The sequence below is a fragment of the Nelumbo lutea genome, chromosome 5 (assembly GCF_056320005.1).
Source record: "Nelumbo lutea isolate HS-2025 chromosome 5, American lotus-T2T, whole genome shotgun sequence".
Taxonomy (NCBI): Eukaryota; Viridiplantae; Streptophyta; class Magnoliopsida; order Proteales; family Nelumbonaceae; genus Nelumbo; species Nelumbo lutea.
Genome location: NC_142688.1, coordinates 33,618,277 through 33,642,128, shown reverse-complemented (window position 1 = coordinate 33,642,128; position 23,852 = coordinate 33,618,277). Strand labels below are relative to the sequence as shown.

At 38.8% G+C, this 23,852-nt stretch overlaps 1 protein-coding gene across 3 annotated transcripts in view; it reads left to right on the top strand.

Annotated features, from left to right (window-relative positions):
- UGT80B1 (UDP-Glycosyltransferase superfamily protein) overlaps positions 1–23,852 on the top strand; it is a 63,758-nt gene that overhangs the window by 1,822 nt on the left and 38,084 nt on the right. For all 3 annotated transcript variants that reach the window (XR_016099385.1, XM_088945530.1, XM_088945531.1), the window contains 4 exons: positions 3,297–3,445; positions 3,811–4,050; positions 6,594–6,705; positions 21,668–21,838. Coding sequence is in view for 2 of the 3 variants with exons in the window: in XM_088945530.1 (XP_088801656.1) it covers positions 3,297–3,445; positions 3,811–4,050; positions 6,594–6,705; positions 21,668–21,838 (672 nt within the window). In the remaining variant the exon portion in view is untranslated. The remainder of the gene's footprint in view (positions 1–3,296; positions 3,446–3,810; positions 4,051–6,593; positions 6,706–21,667; positions 21,839–23,852) is intronic.

Genomic DNA, 23,852 nt, shown 5'->3' with positions numbered 1-23,852 from the left:
GAACTAATTTCTTTTCTTCGCTCTTCAATGGAATCTAGTGGTGTCCACAGTGAAGGGGGATGAATTCTAAATCACCATGTGACTGACTATACCATGTTATTGGAATTGATTTCTCAAAATTCTTCACTTTCTGCTGGCATTCAAGCCCTCTAATCATCACCTCATTGCAGCATTGTAACTATACAGTTCTATTGCTTGAAGTTTGTTTTATTTTTCATTGTTAATGCTACTATCATCATTATTGTGATCTTTTATGATCAGTTGTGTGGAATGTGAGAGGGAAAACTTTCAAGTAATTCCTTTTTCATTGATCTAGAGGATCTACCATTGCATAATCCTTTCTTTATGATTCTACCTTTATAAGAATTAGGCATGGATTCTGTCCCAAGATGCATGCGTATCTGTGAGATTAAATTTCTAATACACACACACACAGAGTGCAGGGGTAAGGCTGCGTAAATCTGCCCTTCCCCAGACCCAACATTGGCAGGAGCCTCATGCACTGGGCTTCCCTTGTATATACACACACAGAAGTACATTTGCACAGTAATGCTTCTTTTTCTAGTAGAAAATTCTTTAACCAGTGATGGAAGATCAGTTCTTGGAAACTTAGAAGCTAGTTGTGTTGGCTGAGGTACATGGTGCTTCTAATTGAGTTAGATGTGGCTAACTCCATCTCTAATTTTCTGGTGTGTTACATGTTTGTGTTTCATGCTATAATAAAATTTATAAAAGAGATCAGAAGAATCTTTAGAAATTTTGGCTATTCTAAGAGACACAGAACAGGATCATTTGCAATTTGGATATTGTGGTAAAAACTTCTTTTAACCAATAGGAAACATAGACAGGAAGTAAGGTAGGAAATTAGATGGGGCATTTTTATGAGTTGAGATGACCTCCTCTGGATATCTATTGAACTTTCAATGAGAGCAACCTACTGAAGAGGTTCAATGAGGTTTTGTGAAATTTAAAGAAAAGGAATCTTTCCCTTCTAGGAGGATGATTATTGCAGGAAGTTAAGAGCTTATGGATAATTATCAAGAAAAAAAGAGCTTATGGATTAAGTGGTCCAAAGCAAGTATGGCTTGCACTCTGATAAGTTGGATTTATGCCCTGGCAATGGAACCATCATTTCTTGCTCATGAAATGATGAAAATCCGTTGGCTGTCTATATTATATACATATATATGACCCTGTGTTTTAAAAGTGCAATGGCAATTTTGCGCCCAAGGTGCGAGTCATTAGGTGAGGCGACCTTTTTGAAGCAAGGTGCAAAAATGCAAAAAAATGGTAAAAACATTAAAAAAATGCAAAAAAAAATTAATTTAAAACATAAACTTAAAATTGAAAGTAATTGTTTTATAAAAACCTATTATCTCAAATTAAAATAAATAAACATAACATGTAAAACATGTTTAAAATGAAAATTTAAAAATAAAATCAAGCATAACATATAAAACATATTCAAGCATGTAAGCTCTTAATCTCTTTATTTTTCCCAATTGCATTACTTCAAATAGCTAATGTGATGTTAAACATTATGCATTCCTGAAAGTTCTGCACCTAGGACCTAGGCAAGGTGCATAGGCATGCTTCAGGCATGCCTTTTAAATCACTGGTCAGACCATCCTGGAATTTTTTGTTTCTTAGATGTCTTATAGATTGAGGTTAGTAATGCCATCAAGTGTCTCAATAAGATATTTCTTATCTTGAAGTTTAGTAATAATAAGGTGTGTGTGATCTATTGAATCAAATGGTCTTTTATCTTGCTTGTCTTTCCTGGGGGTCCTAAGCTGAAGTTGCACCATTAACACCCTTTTTCTCTAAAGAATTTGGAAAGTCCATAGGCTGCCAAAGATTGAAGTGTTTGTTTGGGAGGTGCTGAACAAGGTAAAAAATCTGACATTATCTAAAAAGGAAGGATGTGTGGTTTGGGGACTAAAATTATGCATCAGTACATGATAACACTTTTTATCTTTTGATATCAATTTTGAAACTATGTTCTTCCTAGTAAAACCAAAATTTGGACGTTGATATTTCTCAGTTTTTTTTTTTTTTAAATATTATAAACTTTCATTGAGGTAATTATTTGTGCTGATATTAATTGGATCAGTAATGCAATTTTTTGTACACAACTTGGTTGAAATTTACATAGGAAAAGAAGAACTTGAAAGAAATTTCTAACATTTTAAAATTTCATTTAGGTTGTAAACTTGATATCGGTATTCATAGTTAATAGAATAAAGCAAGGTTCAAAGTATTGATATGATACACCCCATATTGGGCTTATCTATTGTATCTTTGGGTTACTGAATCACAAAATTTAAGGAATTTTAAGATTTTAGCTTTTTAATATTTTGGCTTATGATTAGACAACTCTCCTGTCAATTTTTCAAAGAAAAGTATAATGATTTTGGTTATCCGGAACTCTCGATACACAAAGTTTGCATATTGAGAGTATCGGCACTTTGAACCTTGGAGTAAAGTGGTGCAAAATTTCTCTTTTTTTTACTGTGATCTGTAACAACATAATCTTTTATGATGTTAATGTTGTAAACATTAGACAAAATTCCTTTGTGTTTGAAGACCGACAAAAAAAAGCAATGTAGGGAAATCAACATAATTAAAATACTTAGCAAGAGTTCCCATTAAAAGACAACAGTTACGTCCTACATTACACCTCATCAGGTATGCTTTTTTCATGGTCCTTCCAGTTCCAATAACCTTGTATAACAGTGATTTTAGAAAGAAGGCTCTTTTTACAAGGGAAGAATTATTTGTATTTACTGCTGGAAGAATATTTGAAATGAGGTGTATAAATCCAGAGATTTGATTTACTTAAAGGTCCAAAAATCATTAATTTGCTTTCAGATTGCAAAGATATAATGTTCCTGAAGATCATCCACTGGAAAGGGAGCTATCACTGTTATTTCGAAAGTGAAAACTAGTCTCTTCAAGCGTTCCATGTAGACAATGATTTCCTATGTCAGAGGCCTTTTGTTCTGTAAACCATGTTAATATGGAAAACGGAGTTCTTGATTAATTTTGGGACAGCATCTTGCTCCTATACTTTCTTTATATTCTTTTTTTTTTTCATCATCTTATGCAATAATTGCTTTGATTGGCACTGATTCTTCTGGAGTCACAATCAGATCAAATCTGCAATTCTGGGCAATGGCAACTGGGAACCAAATGGGACTTCTTGAAAATAGATAATTTGATCACTGATTGGAAACAAAAGAATTGTGGAAACCATTTTTGTTACTTTGACTGACTTTGAAGTATCTTTCTTGAAGGCTTGGAGCACTGTAACACTGCACCAGTGAGGACCCAGAAAAGTCTGATAATTGAGGGACATGAAGCTAACTTGTCTAGGTTTAAGACTGAGAAGAAGGAACCTGCGAGGTCTGACTTGAAATTGGACAGGTTGTCAGAACGTGAGAAGGTTAATATCTGAATCCTTTTCTTTTGAAGCATGAATAGGGTTGTATTAATGGTTATGCTTGCTCATATATGTATCTATATAGTATATACACTTTAAAGACACATCAAAATGACATGCATTTCTTTATGCATAACTCTAATATGTATATTTCTCTGAATATATGATGTATTCTGTTGTATTTATGCATAGCTGTGTTGTATTACAGATGCCAAAATTCCATTTTTTTTGCTCATTATAGTTTCTCCTTTTGTCTTTATGCAAAACACCCAGTCTTTCCTGTGAGATTGTTTTTGGCAACAAAATAGTTTTATTATTTGTTTTTTTTTGGCTTATTGATCATGGCCACTCCTTTTGTTGGTTCTCAGAAAAAGATAATTGTGAACCTAGTCAAAATCCAAAATGACGGGACAGTGGAGGTTGATGTAGCTCAAAGTGCACCTGTAGCTTCACAACTGTTAGAGCTTGATACTGTTGATTCAGTACCCATTGGTGTTGAGGATGCTGCTAAGTTCAATAAATCAATTCCCAGATTGAAAATTGCAATGCTTGTTGTTGGAACAAGAGGAGATGTTCAGCCTTTTCTAGCTGTGGCAAAGAGACTTCAGGCAAATATGAGTCCTTACTTTACTTCAATGCTTTCTTTATTCTTTTGTGACATACTTTCTTTTTCTCTTTTCTTTTTAAACAGTTGTACTTTCTGTCTAGCATTAAGTAGAATTTTTGTGCTCATTGTTCCTTGGCTGGTATAAAGCAATATGTATCATATGGGTTTGTATATCGAGGAATTGTTAGAGAATTACCTAAAATTGAAAGTCTGCACATCTTTTTTTTTTTTTTTTGTGGATATGCTTATGTTGAGAATTATATCCAATTGACTCTATAAATAAGAAGGCAGTTTTTCAGTTGGTCCTGGTTAATGCTTGCTTGAGATGCCAGTTTTGTCATATGTATTAGCTCTCTATACATGTCTCTGACTTTTGTGATCTGATTTAATGTATTGTATACCCAAATATAGATGTGCTTATTTGATGATCCCCTTTTTATGATGTAATATAATATGTTCTATGTTACTTGGATTTCTGGTATTGTTTTTTGTTTGCAAATATGTCAAAAGTTCAAAATTTAGTAGATCTATATGAATATTAAAGTTGTATGATTAAAATAAAATACTATGGAAAAAAATCTAGTGCATCCATAGCTGGAAAAATGTTAAGTATACTTACTTTTTCCAATAGCTATTTCTAGTAATCCATATATCCTTGCTTTATTTTGGAATCCATTTTCTGCTGTGTCCACCATTCTTTTATTTATTGTTAATTAAGGGAACCAAGATGATGCAGTCTCAAGGATCATGTTTTTGTCAAAAATCTGGTGGATTTCTAGATAATAATGACAATAATGTTCTGAACTTCTGATATTAATTATAAAGCTGATGTTTCTGTGGACATTCTTTTGAATGTGACCACTAAATTTTGAATTATACCATTTGGGGTATTTTGTATTATACCTTTGGACTTCTCTCTCTCTCTCTCACAAGTGGCCATGGTTAGACTTGAATACGGGTTTTAATACTTGTCATCCCTTTTACCATTGCACCAAGCAATGACCCCTTACGTCTGAGTTCTCTGCAAACAAGTAAAGTGCTGCATGGGCAGATGTACTAGTACTGACATCCAGCATCTTTTGATGATCGATAATCTGGAAATAATCCAGTTTCATGAACCTTTTGTACAAAAGCCAGGAATTTTTGGGAAAAATGACAAATTAGGAGATTTCTTATTGTTTTGATCAGTGGGCTATATCCTTTATTGATTGTAAGAAATGTACAATGTTAATGTAAAAGAGTACATCAGTACATTCTCAAAAACAAAGTATAAAATTGAATACAACTAGCATGATGCTATTCCTTTCTCTATTGAGAGCCCCCTTAATCTTACATAGATCCTGTCTCCCTATTCTTTAACTGGCACTAGAATCTATGATTGATTTGGCTGACTATGGGTTCCATAGCAATTCTGCTTTTACACTGTTGCAGAGGTGTCTTGCTTCTATAATCTATATTCCAAAGTCTGTCAATTTATCCCTTTAATCAGCTCATAATTGATTTTGAGCCTCCTTTTACTAGTAGTCCCAAGAAGCCAGATGCATTGTCCAATCTTAGTCCTTGAAGTACAACATGTATCTCAGATTTTGCAGAGTTCACAACATTAGTTTGCCCTGAAAAAGCTAACATAGCTTCCCCTACATGGTTAGGTTTTCCAAATTAGGAGTTTTGGAGATTTTTTGTGCAAAGAAATACTCATGTGTGTATTCTGTGTGCTTTTGACTTGCCTGATCAACCTTGGAACCCTAGGTTAAGAATATTCAGCCCAATTTTGTGATTGGTGTGTACACATGTGAATGCTTATGTTGAAATGTATGCCTGTAAGGGGCATTTCTGTCTTTTGGGTATAGCATTGTATTTCCCCTGTTAAGGATCACTTAACAGGGGCATTTCTGTAATTTGCATGTTCTCAAAAGAGGAATAACAGTTAAGGTTGACCCTTTTTCTCTCTCACATTATTTTTTTTCTCTTGTTCGCTACTGTATCAGGCATCCTTTTTCTATCCTTTCCCTTCTTTTTCTTCTCTTTTCTCTCTATATTATCAGGTTATAACAGCTTGAATGTGGAGATAACTTTCCACGTTGGAAGCACTTTTCTTTCGAAGGAAACTGTTTGAGAGATGAATTTAATTTCATAAGAGTTTGTTTTGTTCTGATATATGCTAAATTTCACCCAAAAAAGGAAAAAAATGAAACTTTATTTGATATTCTATCCATTATATGCATGTTACTTTTGAAGGCTAATGGTTCTTGGGAAGTGGGAGTGACAGGTTTCTATGAACTATAACTAAATTGTTAATCTAAAGGTTTGGCAGATCTTAATGATCAGAAATGAAAATGGTAAATCTTTTACCATGTAGTTTTCCAGGGCAGTGTTGTCTTTGTTTGGTCTATTATCCTGCATCTGTAAAGAGTGATAGTGTTTGTGCTTCTAATTTTTGATTGCCAATTAACTTCTGTTTATTGCTGACAAGATGTTACTGTAAAGAAATGATCTTGTTTTGCCATCATATATAGTTAACATTGGCTTGATGTTTTCATGCAGGAGTTTGGTCATCATGTTAGATTGGCAACTCATGCTAATTTCTGCACCTTTGTTCGTTCAGCTGGTATAGATTTTTATCCTTTGGGTGGTGACCCTCGTGTTTTGGCAGGATGTAAGAGGTCCCTAATGTGGAACTTAGTCCTTTTAATTTCATGTGTTAGACTTCTCTAAATTGTCATTTCATATTGTGGTATAAGTTTAATTTGATTATGGCCTTTCTTTATGGGTTGTCCTGTATTATAATTGATTTCATGTGGACTTATTCAAACCTTTTTTGTTGATTCTTCTAGATTTTTCATGCCACTAGTGAATATTGATGATAACCCTCATCAGATTGTAAGATTTTACTCAGATAACTGGTTGTGTGTACAGATGCATTAGAAGTCTCCCCCCCCCCCAATGCAACACTAATCTCATGAATTACCTAAAAATGTTCTTCCTATAGTGTATCTTAGTAAGGATATAAAGTTTCACAAAGCAAAACAGGAGAGTGAAAAATTTATTCTACTCCTCTCTTTCAAAATTTCCCAGAATATCACTTAGCCATCTTCCACAAGATTTGTCCTAATTAGGGTTGTCAATGGGTCGGTTCTGCCCGACTGCCTGAACCGAACTGATTATGTTGGTTTTGCCCTGGTTAATAATCGAGTCAGTTCCAGTTCTTGTTTGTCCTGAACCGATTATTTCACTAAATTTATATATATATATATATATATATATATATGTATAATATTTTCCTGATTTTATTATAATTTCATTATATTTTATGTTTAAAATGGTAAATTTGATAGATAATATATATAATAATATTAGTTAAATTGTTTAATTTATTAACATATAAACAATTTAGTATTTTACTATCATTTTTGGTAGAATGCTCGAGTCAGGGGTATTCTGGTCATTCTGGTGTATCTTATTGAAAGTGAAATGTCTATTGTATCTGAGTTTATGTTATGTGTCCCATCTTCTATGAGGGACAAAATTGTCTTTCTTGTAACTCAAGTTTTTCATGAATAAAAGTCAAGTGGGTCGGCTAGGAGAGGTACTTTTGTACATCCTCTCTTCTAGTTTGGCCGAATACTTTTCTCCTCTCCTTCTTCTTCTTCTTTCTCTTTTCTTTCTTCTTTCTTCTTCTCTACTTTGACCTAGAAACAATTAGGGTTTATTCACATGGTATCGGGGCATTAAGGTCTGGTATTCGTTTTTTTTCGTACTGCTGTCTTCTTCATGGGTTCACCGCCAGCTTCACAGTAGGTTTCTTCATCCTACAGCTGATCTGATTGAAGACTCGATAAAGGGCTGAAAAGGAGTTGTCGTTTTGAGGGCCTGGAGGTGAGAATGCCTCTGGACGGTACTGTGGTGGTCGTTGAAGTGGTATACTAGATTCTCTATTCAGTGTACGAAGAGGGCTGGTCGTATACAGGTATGGACACTGCTGTTGTGTGTTCAGAAATGGATTGTGAATGCTGATTTTTTTTTTGTGTGCATCGAAAGTTAGTTGTTGTGGTGCTGGGTGAAATTGATACACATATCAGTCATGTTTTTTTGTGTTTTCTTGCTCACATGTGTGCTGAAAGAAGAGTTGTAGACTGCTGATGTCCACAACAGCAGTGGTGTGGTGTTGATTGTGTTGTGGTGGCTGGCATATCTATGTTTTTAAATGCTTAAAAGTGAACCCCTAGACCTTGTGTGTAATCAGTTCTGCAGTTTGCAGAACAAGTGTTCGATGAAATGACTGAGTAATTTCAGTAGTGGTGTGTTGGTGGTAAATGGTCTTGCAGTGTGCAGTCCAAGTGTTTGATGTGTTGACTGAATGATTTTAGCTTTAGAGTGTAGTGTGTAATCTGCAGTTGAAGAAAGTGGGTTGGTGGTATTGTAAGTGGGATAAGTCTTGTGACAAGTGTGAGATTGTGGTGTATATTCAGAGGAGACATAATTGAGATGGCTTCAACTGTAGTTGGGAATGACAACAAAACAGGTATCATGCTCTCTTCAGATTATCTAAGTGTTTAAATGACATCCATCAAGTTGAATGGTGAGAACTATATACCATGGGCAAAATCTGTGGAGGTGTTCTTGAAGGCCAAGAGGAAAGTAAAACATGTGAGGGAAGAGAAACCTTCCTCTGATTCTCCTGGGTTCAGTGATTGGGAACAAGATGATGCACGGATAATGACATGGCTTTGGAACAGCATGGAACCAAAGATTAGTGTGAACTTCATGTTCCTAGATACAACCAAAGAGATCTGGGATCATGCTAAAAAGTTGTACTCTGGACAAGACAACACAACTAGGGTATATCAGTTATACCAAGAGTACTTCAATTTGAAGCAAGAAAGTCAAAGCTTAGAAGAGTATTATGCAAGTTTGAGAAACATCCGCAATGAGCTAAATGTGTATCACCCTCTCACATTAGATGTCCAGATCCAACAACAACAACGTGAACAACTTGATGTGACTAGGTTTCTTGTGGGCTTGAAGGCTGAGTATGAGCCTGTCAGAGCATAGATATTGGGGGGATCAGCTCTCCCCTCACTTGAAGAAGTTTTTGCCCGTCTTAAGAGGACATCCATTGAGCCAGTGGAACATTCTTCCTTCTCTGATAGATCTGGTTTGGTAGTGACTAAAAGGAGTAGTCGTGGAAGTAGAAGTGGTGGTGGCAGCAGTGGCCCTCCAAGCAACTGTGGTGGACACATGTTTAACCGGGCCAGTGGCCGTACTGGAGGCCATGAGTCAGGGGGAGGCCGTGGAAAAGGAAGGGGTAATGCTTAGAGAAAATGTACACATTGTGGCTTAGAGGGGCACACAATTAATTTTTGCTATGATTTGCGTGGTCCACCTAACACTTGGGCTAACCATGTTACATCTAAAAGTAGTAGCACAATTACTGAAAGCCAGCAAGCTGCACCAACCCCCTCCACACCCACTTGTGCTTTCGATCAGGAAATGGTGAATGTACCACGGGCAATATATGAGCAGTTCCTTCAAACAACTCAGCAGAACATAGCTACACTTGCCCATTCAGGTATGACTTGTTTAGCTTCCAAAGCCTCACCCTGGATCATTGATTTTGGCGCCTCGGACCATATGTCTTGGACTCCTGATGTATTTTCTTCCCTTTCTCGCACCTCCACATCTCAGACAGTTACACTTGCTAATGGTTCTACATTTCCTATTTGTGGTGTTGGTGATGTTGATCTCTCCTCATTGTCTTTAGCATCTATTTTATATGTTCCTAAGTTCTCTTTTAACCTTATGTCTGTTAATAGATTAACCAAGTCCCTTAATTGTTCTGTAACTTTCTATCATTCTTCTTGTGTGTTTCAGGATCTCAAGACGGGGACGAAGATTGGTGGAGGGCATGAAGCCGGTGGTTTGTATTACCTTGATGGTGGTGGCCCTCTAGTGGCTTTTCAGTCGTTTCTTAATCCTCTCCAATGGCATTGCTGACTTGGTCATCCCTCTCTCAAGGCTTTGAAGCTGCTAGTTCCTTCCTTGAGTCATCTTTCATCATTAGATTGTGAGTCATGTCAGTTGGGAAAACATCATCGAGTCTCATTTGGTCCAAGAATTGATAGTCGTGTCTCAAGTCCTTTTGTTTTAGTTCATTCTGATGTATGGGGTCCAGTTAAAGTGGTGTCATACAATGGGTTTAAGTATTTTGTAATCTTTGTTGATGATTTTTCAAGGATGACATAGATCTATCTTATGGAAGACCGTAGTGAATTGTACTCTATTTTTCAGAAATTTCATGCTAAAATATGCACCCAGTTTGGTGTTAATATGAAAATACTTCGCTCCAATAATGCCAAAGAATACATCTCCTCATCATTTCAGCAATACCTAGAACATCATGGAATAATTCATCAAACTTCTTGTGCCTACACCCCACAACAAAACGGTGTAGCTGAACGGAAAAATAGACATCTTCTTGAAACTGCTCGGTCCTTGATGATCAATATGCATGTTCCAAAGCACTTTTGGAGTGATGCTGTTTTTACATCCTGTTTTTTGATAAATTGGATGCCCATGTCAATCCTTGGAAGTCAATCCCCTTTCTTCGTGTTGCTCCCCACTTTGTCTCCCTTTCCTCTCACCCTAGGAGTCTTTGGTTGTGTTTGTTTTGTTCAGCACTTGGGGCATGGAGTAGACAAGCTAGATGCTCGGGCTACGAAGTGTATTTTTCTTGGCTACTCAAGGACTCAGAAAGGGTACAAGTGTTATAACCCTAAGTTTCATAAATCGTTTGTGTGCCCAGATGTCTCCTTCTTTGAATCAGTTCTTTTTTTCTCCAATGCCGGGGTCTCTTCTTTTCCCTATGTGGTTCCTCTTCTTGTTCCGGTTGTGGACCCCCTTCCCGTAGCTCCCACTCCTACTGCAGATGCACATCATATGCCAGTTACTACAGAGAGGCCGCTAATTACTCAAGTGTATACTCGCAAAAGTGCTTCGACTCCTCCACTTCAGCACCCGTCGACAGATCCTGCTACTGCTCCTCCCTCAGATCTTCATCTCCCTATTGCTTTGCGGAAAGAAAAACGTACTTGTACTTCTCATCCCATTTCAGACTATGTTTCCACTGCTCACCTTTCTGCTTCCCATTGCAAGTTTATATCATTACTCTCATCGGTTCCCATTCCCAAGACTATACAGGAAGCCTTTGCCTCTCCAGGGTGGCGGCAAGCCATGGAAGAAGAACTCTCTGCTCTACAACATAATCATACGTGGGAACTCACCATCCTTCCTCCTGGTAAGCACACTGTTGGGTGTAAATGGGTCTATACAATGAAGCATCTTCCTGATGACAGTGTGGAACGATTGAAGGCACGGTTAGTGGCCAAGGGCTATTCTCAGTTATATGGTGTGGACTATATGGAGACATTCTCTCCTGTGGCTAAAATTGGTTTAGTTCGGGTGTTGATCTCATTGGCTACTATGTATGATTGGCCTCTCCTACAACTTGATATAAAAAATGCCTTCCTACATGGTGATCTTGTTGAGGAGGTGTATATGGAGCAACCACCACGGTTTGTTGCTCAGGGGGAGGCTGGTAAGGTGTGCTGGCTCAAAAAGGCAATCTATGGACTGAAACAATCTCCTCATGCATGGTTCGGCAGGTTCAGTGAAGTAGTGAAGGCCTTTGGGATGAAACAGTGTCAGTTTGATCATTCCATGTTTAGCTATAACTCGAAAGATGGAAAAATCTTGCTAGTCATGTATGTGGATGATATTGTCATAACTGGAAGTGACAACAATGGAATTGACAGACTGAAAAAATTCTTATAGGACCACTTCAATACGAAAGATCTGGGAAAGCTAAAGTATTTCTTAGGAATAGAAGTTGCAAGGTCAAAACAGGGGATCAACCTATGTCAGAGGAAATATGTTCTTGATCTACTTGAAGAAACAAGGTTGTTAGGTGCTAAACTAGCAGAGACTCCTATTGAACTCAATGCCAAGTTAAGTGTGGATGCAGGTGATGAGTTTGATGATCCTGGAAGATACAGAAGGTTGGTGGGAAAGTTGAACTACCTGACCATTACCCGACCAGATATATCATTTGTTGTGAGTGTGGTGAGTCAGTTTATGCAACATCCCCGAGTTCCTCACTGGGAAGCTGTTCTGAGAATTGTTAGGTACCTAAAGTGTGCTCCGGGTCGTGGTTTGTTATACCAAAAAGGAGGAGCTCTTGAGATGGTAGGGTACGCAGATGCTGATTGGGCTGGTTCTATATCATACAGGAGGTCAATCACAGGGTATTGTACCTTCCTGGGTGGCAATCTTGTAACTTGGAAGAGCAAGAAGCAAACAGTGGTGGAAAGAAGTAGTGCGGAAGCAGAGTACAGGGCTATGGCCCATATCACATGTGAGATAGTATGGCTAAAGAACCTACTACAGGAGATGGGTTTCTCAATTGACAAACCCATGGAACTATACTGTGATAACCAAGCTGCTGTTCACATCTCATCCAATCCTGTCTTCCATGAAAGAACTAAACATATTGAGGTGGATTGTCACTTTGTGAGAGAGAAAGTGATAAGTGGGGTAATAACTACATCTCATGTGAGTTCAGGAAATCGGTGGGCAAATATCTTCACAAAAGGATTGTCTCGGGGAAGAATAGATTACATTTGTAACAAGCTGGGACTATATGATATATACTCTCCAACTTGAGGGGGAGTGTTAGAATGCTCGAGTCAGGGGTATTTTGGTCATTCTGGTGTATCTTATTGAAAGTGAAATGTCTATTGTATCTGAGTTTAAGTTATGTGTCCCATCTTCTATGAGGGACAAAATTGTCTTTCTTGTAACTTAAGTTTTTCATGAATAAAAGTTAAGTGGGTCGGCTAGGAGAGGTACTTTTGTACTTTGACCTAGAAACAACTAGGGTTTATTCACATAAATAAATATATAGTTTTCAGAATAGTTAGGTCTATTGGGTAAGACCTGATAGGGCCCGACTATTAATTGGGACGTTTCTGGGTGAAGGAAGGGGAAATCCATCATATGGATGGCCGAACCATGCTAAATGGCTGGGCGAAATTTCAAAAAATTTCTTTTACCCTTTTGGGAATCGTATTCTTAGTTTTAGAAAAATTGCATTTTTCAAGGATCATTCTTGCACCGAACCGGACCAGATTTGAAACCAAAAAGAATGGTGAAGTATACTTTATACGGAATCCACAAGTGTAGCTCCCATAGTGGTAGTTCACGCCTGAAGATGGTACCATAACCAGCTTCCACTGAAGATGGCGTAACTTGAATTGAAGTCGGTTCAGCAACACAGTCTTTTAGCAAAAACTGTAATCCAACAACTTGGATCGAGCAAGGGTAGTGAGCACAAATTGAATCTGATATTTTCTTGCAAAAATCAGAAATCAGAACTGATTATTATCAGCTCAAGAACTGGAGGTCGAACTAGGGTTTTAGGCGGCGAGAGTAGGAGAGAACTGAGAGCAGATGTGATAACTAGAGCAGTTCTCCCTCCACCTTTTATAAGCCTTAAGGATCAACACTCCTAATCCAATTAGGAGGAGTCTAATCCAAATCTTTATTTGGATTTGGACTCTTTAAGTGGATAAGACTTATCTTCTTATCCTAATTGCTGATCCAAATCCATATTCATACCCATATTTGCCCATGTCACATGACTACTTAAGCTCTCATGTGACCACTTGATTAATCTAATTATCACGGGATTTAGGCCCATTAAGTAAGTGGCTCACGACCCTAGATAGTTGCTGGCCCATTTGGCTCACTTTGTATGTCATGGGACCCCAATAATGACCTCACATAATCCCATATGGGTTCGGCCCAACTTTTGTGAAAAAGCCTGGCCAAATTCATTATCAAGTACAGTGAACCCCTGAGTCCATCAGTATGAGCTCTTAATGGGTCCAACATTTACACTAAATGATCATTGAGTCCAGCCATCCTATGAAGGCCCAAGGACAATGGACTTAAGTGAGATATAGTCCATCAGGTAAAACAACCCTAAATGGTCTCTTACACTTAACTTCTCAGCCCATAATGATGAAACACTGCTCGACAAGGAAGGACCTCTCCCCTGGCTACAAGGTGCAGTGTTGCATTCTCTTCTCGGATGGGTCCCGGGAATTAAAACCTTTTTCTTAAAACATAATATATATTATCATATAAATATATTTTGCAAAACAAATCTCAAACAAGTTTGAAACCGACTACCGGTAGTTTTGGTTTCCATCAGAGAGAGTGCAGTCCTGATCATTTACTTTGTCTGACAAAGGGGCTGATCTTGTCACTATGATCACCCACTTGAGTGAATTCTCAGGCTGTCCCAACATACCTAGGTTTTGACCCCCAAAGGATATCACTGATTGGCATATCAAAGACAACCCAATCCTACACTCAGTGCAGTACCATCATCGAGTCTAGGGGTTGTGTAACTTTCCAGTTTCGTCCACCAGTCTCCAAGGTCCAAGGCATAATTGGAAATTGGTCCGGGTTCAGTGTTTCGAACAAACACACACTGCATGAGCTTTGGGTCCAACCCTGGTAGTTGAGACAGGTTGCCCCAACCTTCTTGGCAGCACACCGGTGTCAGCCTTGGCAGGATAAACTTCCCAAGTCTATCCAACGGCTGAGAACATTCTAAACTAACACGAGTCTCATAAGTGTCCAGTTTAAGGGTAATTTACATAGAAACACACCAATTATAACATGAATCAATTATGTACTTTTATTTATTTACAATAAATGCATATGTACATCAATCTGATTGGAGCTAAGGGCATAAACTGTCTAACACTGGGTCTATTACTTTTTCCCGATTAATAATCATCTCAAGACTAGTTCTACCTAGACCTGACCTGTTGACATCCTTAGACCTAACCCAATTGAGGTGAATGGCATTGGGATACAGTAAATTCATGACTGGTGTTTGTTACTTGGGCCCTGTTGTCAGTTGTTTATGTTTATGTATTCAGGTTTAGTACCATAAGGGTACTGATGTAATTTCCTCTTGGATTACTGTTCGGCTGTACTAGTATAAATAATAATAAATCATTCTTTCGCCCCCTAAGTTCAATAGGGGCTTTCAGTCCTCTCGGCTCTCCTCTCCTCTCTCCCTCTCTTCTCTCCTCTTGTCTATCACTTGCTCTTGCTCAACATGGTATCAGAGCAAGTTCGTCCAGGCCTGAAAACAAATTAGTTGAGGTCATTCTCCAATGCCAAGTAGATTGCCTCTTCATCTCCTAGAAGCTGTATCCCTGATGCTCGACTTCAAGAAGGAAGAAGGTGCCGGCCTGACTGTTCAGCTTCCTAGTGCAGAAAAGAGTTCTGGCCCATATGCTGTTTTCATTGATTGCTCGGCTGTAGAGAGTCTGTCACCTGTTGTACGAAGAGGAGGTTCTGGTTTGCAGAGAGGCTGGAGTTCAAGAAGGTACTGTCCATCTGCTGTTCGGGTGCCCTGGTATTCAACTGAAACTGTTTTTTGTTGTTCTTTCTTCTTGCACCCTTCGATGGACTGTTGATGCCTTAAAATTCGAATGTGGTGTTCTCCTCTGGTGTGTCACTACTATTCGGCTACATTGTTGATGGACTGAAGTTTTTTCCTTGACTTTTCTTGCTGTTCGGCTACATTATTGATCTCAGTGACTGTTCGGCTTCCCTGAAGTTGGTGTCAGCCGATTAGGTGTATGGTGAACTATCACCTTGTGTTTCTCTTCTACTAAGGAGTTGTATGAAAACTGTAAAACCGTAGGTCATACAGACTAGTCCAAGTGCTGCAGCAACAGTGCTTGTTCTTGGCTCTCTGTGAAACAGCAGGTCAGAAGTACCTAGTTGTATGCTGAAATAGCAAGTGCTTCTTCTTTTGTGGACCGAAGGACATAAGATCCCTTTTTTTTTTTCTGTAACAGCTCTGTGAGGCAGTGTGCCTTGGGTGTTGTGTGTTCTTAAACCTGAAATCATGAATAGTGAAGATTCAGCCACATCTAGAATCTCCACGATGCTGAATGGAATGAGTGGGGGTGGTGACCTATCCTTCCCTATGGCTGTTGTTCCTCTTGATGGATTAAATTACCTAGAATGGTCAAGAGGGATCAAGTTATACATCACTGCAAGAGGGAAGATAGGCTTCATTAATGGGAGGATAAAAGAACCATCCTCCGGGAGTGCTGAATATGATAGATGGAATCAAGAGAACAGTATTGTTATGTCCTAGCTCTTGGTTTCCATGCAGCCTAAAATCAGGAAGAATTTCATGTGGGCTGAAACTGCGAATGAAATCTGGGAACAAGCAAAGTCTACATATTCAGAATTGAGACACTATGCCAAAATTTATCAACTGCAGGCAACATCTTCTACTTGTAGACAGGGGGAGAGGTGTTTATCGGTCTATTACTCTGACTTAACATCTGCCTGGAAAGAGTTGGATCACTACCAAAGTGTGGATTGGAAACGTGATGAGGATGCTAAGAAGTACAAACAGATTGTCTCCCAACAAAGGGTGTTTGCATTCTTACATGGTCTGAATCCTATGTATGAATCTATCAGAGTTCAGATTCTCAGCTCTAAGAATCTCCCTTCTGTTCAGGAAGTCTATGCTCTTGTACAATCTGAAGAAAGCAGGAGAAATTTGATGAACAACCCTGGTGGGGATGCTGTTGTGTTAGTTGCAAAATGGGGTGTATCTACTGGTGGGGGATCTTCTTCCCGGAAAGGCGATCTCCAGAGAAAAACAGAAGATGAGGAAAAATTGTGGTGCACTCATTGCCAGAAACCCCGACACACCAAAGATACCTGTTGGGATCTTCATGGGAAACCAAAATGGGCTCAAAATCTGACTAAGAAGCAAAGTTCAGAGGTGAATAAGAAGTACGGGCAGCAAAATACAAAGAAACATCACATGGCTAACATGGCTACTCGGGAGCATCAGCCTACCATTTCTACTGTGACTCAGACACATCTCACTGGACTTGACCCGAGGGAGGACATTATGAATTCCTTCTGTGACCATTTAGAGCTCTATGGTAGAGCAATTCGTCAGATGGATACTCCTCCCTCAACCTCATTTGCATCTACGTCAGGTAACCCTGCCACTGCTTTCCATGTTGCTTCTCACACCCATGACTCTCCATGGATCATTGATTCTGGAGCATCTAAACATATGACTGGTACGTCCTCTTACTTTCAAACCTATCACCCTCTTTCTGGAAGAGACAAGGTGAGACTAGCCGATGGATCATACTCTTCCATAGCTGGTCAAGGAACCCTCTCTCTTCCTCTTGGCCTTACCCTCTCTGATGTTCTTCATGTTCCAAACTTTCCCATTAATTTGTTCTCTGTTAGTAGTGTTACTAATTCCTTAAATTGGTCAGTGACTTTTTTCCCTTCTCATTGTGTGATTCAGGATCTGGCCTCGGGGAGGACGATTGGTAGGGGTCATATGGCTGATGGACTTTACATGCTGGAGAATAAGGCTGGTCTTCATGTTATAGAGTCTATGAGTCAGTCCTGTAAGAAAAAAGTCTATTTATGGCATTGTCGTCTTGGTCATTTGTCTTTTGAGTCTTTGAAAGTTGTATTCCCAGATCTGTTTAAGTCAATGTCTGTCTCTGACTTTTCTTGTCAAACGTGTCGGTTGAGTAAACATTGTAGAACTCATTTTCTTCAAAGACATAGTAAATCTGAATCTCCATTTCACATTGTTCATTCTGATGTGTGGGGCCCTGTTACTTTACCATCTGAGAGTGGCTACAAGTATTTCATTACCCTCATTGATGATTATTCTAGATTTACATGGGTATATCCGATGCGAACTAGGGAAGAAGTACCAAAAATCATTCAAGATTTCCAGCAGATGGTCTTCACTCAATTTCAAACTGAAATCCAAATTTTCCAATCAGATAATGCAAAAGAATTTTTTCATAGTGACCTCACGGAATTTTTTTCTTCGCACGGTTCCCTTCACCATAGCTCTTGTGCCCGCACACCACAAAAAAATGGTGTGGCCGAGCGGAAGAACCGACATCTCCTTGAAGTGGCTCGAGGTTTACTACTTCATATGAATGTTCCCAAACGGTTTTGGCTTGAAGCTGTTCTTTGTTCCACTTACCTTATAAACCGTATGCCCTCTCGTCGGTTAGAGTACAAAGCCCCGCATCAACTTCTCTTTCCTAAGGCTCCCCTTCTTTCTATTCCTTCTCGTGTCTTTGGTTGTCGGTGTTTTGTCCAAAATCTGTCTCCCACTCGTGGGAAATTGGACTCTTGTGCTATACCTTGCATATTTCTTGGTTACTCCTTCACTCAAAAGGGCTACCGTGTTTTTGATCCTGTTTCTCGTAAATTCTATGTCTCCATGGATGTTTCTTTCCTTGAAGATGAGCCTTTCTATCATGTTTCTCCTCAGGGGGAGTGTAGACATGAGGAGAAACTAGTTCAGCTTCCCTCTCTCCCTGACCCTCCACCTTTTCGTGTTTTTTCTCGCCGTCGCAAAGGCCAGCCAAATCCAAGAGCTGTAGAGAATCTGAAAGCTGTACCTCCTGTGCCACCAGACTCCTCGAGGGAGGATCATACTCACTCAGGTATTTTAGCTCCCAATGATGTCCTTGAACCTATTGAAAATGATTCCTCTACTGCTAATGATCTTGACCGTCCTATTGCTCACAGGAAGGGGGTCAGATTGTACACCACAAAACATCCCATTTCCAACTTTGTCTCCTATGAGAACATTTCACCCTCATTCCGTGCCTTCCTTACCTCTATTGACAGTGTCCCTATCCCTAAGAATGTGGCAGAAGCTCTTTCAGTTCCTGAATGGACAAATGCCACGAGGGAAGAAGTTAATGCCCTTCACAAAAATGGCACATGGGAACTTGTTGATCTTCCCAAGGGAAAGGTTCCAGTTGGATGTAAATGGGTGTTCATAGTCAAACATAAGGCGGATGGAACAGTGGAAAGGTATAAAGCTCGCTTAGTGGCAAAGGGATTTACTCAAGTGTATGGAGTTGATTATGCTGAAACTTTTGCCCCCGTTGCCAAGATGAATTCCATTAGAGTCATTTTCTCTCTTGCAGCCAATCTGGATTGGGTTTTACACAAACTGGACATCAAGAATGCATTCTTGAATGGTGACCTTGAAGAGGAAGTGTACATGATTCAACCTCCTGGGTTTCTAGCCCAAGGAAATGAACAGAAAGTGTGCAAGTTGAAGAAGTCCTTATACGGGCTGAAACAATCACCAAGAGCTTGGTTCAGTAGATTCCATGTGGCAGTTCAGCAGAAAGGATACAGGCAATATCAGTCAGATCACACACTATTCGTGAAAAAAGGAGAAGGTAAAATTGCTGTTGTAATTGTTTATGTGGATGACATAATTGTTACTGGTGATTGGGAGGATGAAATTCAGAAATTGAAACTTTTCCTTGCAACTCAGTTTGAAGTGAAGGATCTAGGACCTGCCAGATACTTCCTTGGAATTGAAGTTGCCCGATCAAAGAAGGGTATCTTCATTTCTCAAAGGAAATACGTCTTAGATTTACTTTAGGACATTGGAAAGATGGGGGTGAAGCTAGTTGACTCTTCCATCGACCCCAACCGTAAATTAGATGACAACTGTGGTGAATCACTCAAGGATGTGAAACAGTTTCAGAGACTCGTAGGGAGATTGTTATACCTTTCTATGACTCGCCCAAACATTGCATATGCTGTTGGTGTCCTCAGTCAATTCATGTATGCTCCTAGGTATTCTCATCTTGAAGCAGCAGAGAGAATCCTCCGATATTTGAAGAAGTATCCGGGTACTGGTTTGTTGTTTCAAAAGCATGGACATTTGAAAGTTGAAGTTTATACAGATGCAGATTGGGCTGGATTCCAAAGTGACAGAAAGTCTACTAGTGGCTACTGCACCTTCATAGGAGGGAACCTTGTTACATGGAGAAGTAAAAAGCAAAATGTGGTAGCTAGATCCAGTGCTGAAGCTGAATATCGTGCTATGGCCCACGGGGTTGCTGAAGGCATGTGGATAAAGAATTTGTTGGGGGAGTTGGGTTTTCCAGTGACCAAACCTATAACTCTATTTTGTGATAACAAAGCAGCTATAAGCATTGCTGCCAATCCGGTGCTACATGATAGAACAAAACACATCGAAGTTGACAAGCATTTTATCAGAGAGAGTTATCACAGGCGAAGTGTGTACCCCCTATGTCACTTCTGAGAACCAGCTTGCAGACATCTTTACAAAGGGTTTAAACCTTTCCAGACATCATGATCTTTGTGACAAGTTGGGCATGATTGATATCTATGCTCCAACTTGAGGGAGAGTGTTGTCAGTTGTTTATGTTTATGTATTCAGGTTTAGTACCATAAGGGTACTGATGTAATTTCCTCTTGGATTACTGTTCGGCTGTACTAGTATAAATAATAATAGATCATTCTTTCGTCCCCTAAGTTCAATAGGGGCTTTCAGTCCTCTCGGCTCTCCTCTCCTCTCTCCCTCTCTTCTCTCCTCGTCTATCACTTTCTCAACAGGCCTCTTCTGTGTCCTCACGGAAAGAGTGTAAAACTAAGCTTCTTATGGTAAAGGTTTCTTTAGATGTTTGTAAAGTACTTATTTTTGAAACAAGTTTTAACAGTGATGGAATTATATCTTGAAACATCTTTACAGTTTCTTACTGCTAATATTTATAGAATAAACTAGCTATCTTTGTTCTGTCTTCCATCCTTCTTTTTGCCTTACTCTATATATTCAGTTGCCTAATTCTTTTTGCTTTATATAAAAGGTATTATATATTTGTAATACTATCACAAAGATACTACAATATGGGTTTAGCATGAACCCAAATATGTGACAGACTATACATACTTTTTGTGAGCAAGATATTAACAAAAAAAGTATGTAGTTGTCAAAGAATCTGCTGTACTCTAAATTTCTGAACTCCTTGTGCACTGACAGCCATGGGAATATATTCCCTTTAATCCTCTCCAGTACATCCTATTCATTGGACCTTTGATTATGAAATATCCAATCGTTTCTCTCCCCACCAAATGCACCAGAACACGGCCAATGGAAGCAGGTTCCCCTTCTACTTAAACCTTTTAACTAGCCAGCTCTGCATAATTGACATGGTGGATAATGAAAAACATCCCACCCATCAATGTAGTAAGGACTGTACTCTATCACCTTAGACACATAAGAACAGTGTAAGAATAATTAATTTGATGTGTCCCTGTCCATGGAACTGCACTCCACCAAAGATACTTTTGATCTTGGAAGTCAAAAGAAATGTATATGAAGTAGGGTATAATAGAATTTAAATAAGAATTGTATTAAATCAAGGAAAACTTAAAAGAAAATAATTGTTCAAAAATCTCTTTTAGGTGAATTTGAAAGGGTTTGTAACTTTTCAGCTAACTTATGGCTTCAAATGTCCAGGAACTAAATAATACTTAGACATGCATTACAATTAGCCTGAATTATGTTATCTTGTGCATTATCCTGCTTCTGATGCATGTTTCTGTAGTTCTGACTATCAGATTCATATTGTGTTTTTATTTTATCATTACATAATTATGGATTTATATGTGAACTACAGATATGGCCAGAAATAAGGGTTTTCTTCCTTCTGCACCCGGAGAAATATCTTTGCAGAGAAAGCAACTGAAGGCTATTATTAATTCCCTTCTTCCTGCTTGCACAGAACCGGATTTGGTCACTGGCACTCCTTTTAGAGCGCAGGCAATCATTGCAAACCCTCCTGCATATGGTGAGTGTTTGAGTTCAGTTTTACACCTTAGAAGCTTAGATGGCCAGAGTATACTTTTATGCTCAATGCTTCTTTCCTCTTAATCCTTATAATGCTATTGAAGCATAACCTTTGAGTGTCTTTCCTTTGAAAGATAGTTTTTGAGATTTATGTATATGCTATGTCAAACTTGAAATATGGGCTCCAGTGATCGATCTATTAAATAACACAAAACAACACTAGAAGTGAGGAGCAGAGTCGGTTGAGCTCCAAGTAAGCATGATAAAAAGGATTTAGTTTGAAATAATTAACATTTTTCATCTGTATGAATAAGTTTTACACCTAAAATATTTTAAGACCATTTAATTGGTGGGTTGAAGAGCGTAAATGTCTAGTGGTTGGCCTACTCAAGTTAGTTCAACTCGACAAAGCTGTAATCTAACTATTTGGGTTTGGGTACACAGAGCCCGTGATTCCACTCTATCAGAGACCATATTTTTTGTAATATTGGTGACTTGTGGGTCCTCATCTTTTTCTTAGTACCTCAGCCTATGTCCTTTTCAACCTCCATAGCCTTTTTAGAACCCTCAACTTGCATCAGATCAACTATTTTCCCTGGTTCAGTTAATGGTCTTCTAGCCTACAATAAACCTCTGTTTTCTTTTCCCAAGATCATAAATGATGCATTAGGCATCTTGGCTTCCTAGATGTATTCATAATCACACATACAATTATTGAATCTTTACCATGGATTTTTTTTATTAGAGAATTTAACTTTTATGAATTACAACGATTTTGTTGCAAAGTTGCATCTCTAATTGTATTATTCATGAAAAAATTTTGTGTAGTGTTGATTATGAGGTTAATACCTGTTGCTCTTTACATGGTTGGTCCGCATCTGTTTTGACTGTTGTTATAGTAGTCCGAACAGGAAGAAGAAGAAGAAGAAGAAGAAGAAGAAGAAGAGAAGAAGAAGAAGGGTTTGTCGAAAATCTGATGGGTCCCCCATTCAGTCGACCCCCTTAATCTATATTAGGTTCTAATCATAGTTACAAAGACAGAAATGACCTTACTTAAGTGTGGGGCAGAGTAACTCTAATAACACTGCCACATAAGCAAGTTACTTAATAAACAGAAGAAGACTAAACTACCCCTATTCGGCACCTCTTAACACTCCCCCTCAAGTTGGAGAATGTATGTCATATAATCCCAGCTTGTTATATAGATAGTTCACTTTCCCTGAGTTTAGAGCTTTTGTAAACAAATCTGCCCACTGGTCATTGGAGCCCACATGTTCTATATTTCTCTCTTTGGCAATAACCTTCTCTCTCACAAAGTGGCAATCAACCTCTATGTGCTTTGTTCTCTCATGAAAGATAGGATTGGATGAGATATGTAGTGCAACTTGGTTGTCACAGTACAATTTCATAGGTTTATCCATGTGAAACCCAATTTCTTGTAGGAGATTCCTCAGCCACACTAATTCACAGGTAGTGTGAGCCATGGCCCTATATTCGGCTTCAGCACTGCTTCTGGCTACAACCGTCTGCTTTTTACTCTTCCATGTCACAAGATTTCCTCCCAGAAATGTGCAATAGCCTGTAGTAGATCTTCTGTCACTCACTGAGCCTGCCTAGTTTGCATCTGTATACTCAACTACTTCAAGTTTTCCTCCTGGTTTATACAATAGCCCACGGCCTGGAGCACCTTTCAGATACCTCACAATTCTAAGGACTGCATCCCAGTGAGGTATACGAGGGTTCTGCATGAATTGGCTCACCACACTGACTGCAAAGGAGATGTCGGGTCTCGTGATAATCAGATAGTTCAGCTTTCCCACTAGTTGTCTATACCTTCTAGGATCTTCAAATACTTCTCCTGTATCACTGCTCAACTTAACATTTGGTTCCATAGGGGTCTCAGCCGGTTTTGCACCTAACAGTCCTGTTTCTTCCAATAGATCAAGGACATATTTCCTTTGGCACAAATTCACACCTTGTTTTGACCTGACAACCTCTATTCCCAAGAAATACTT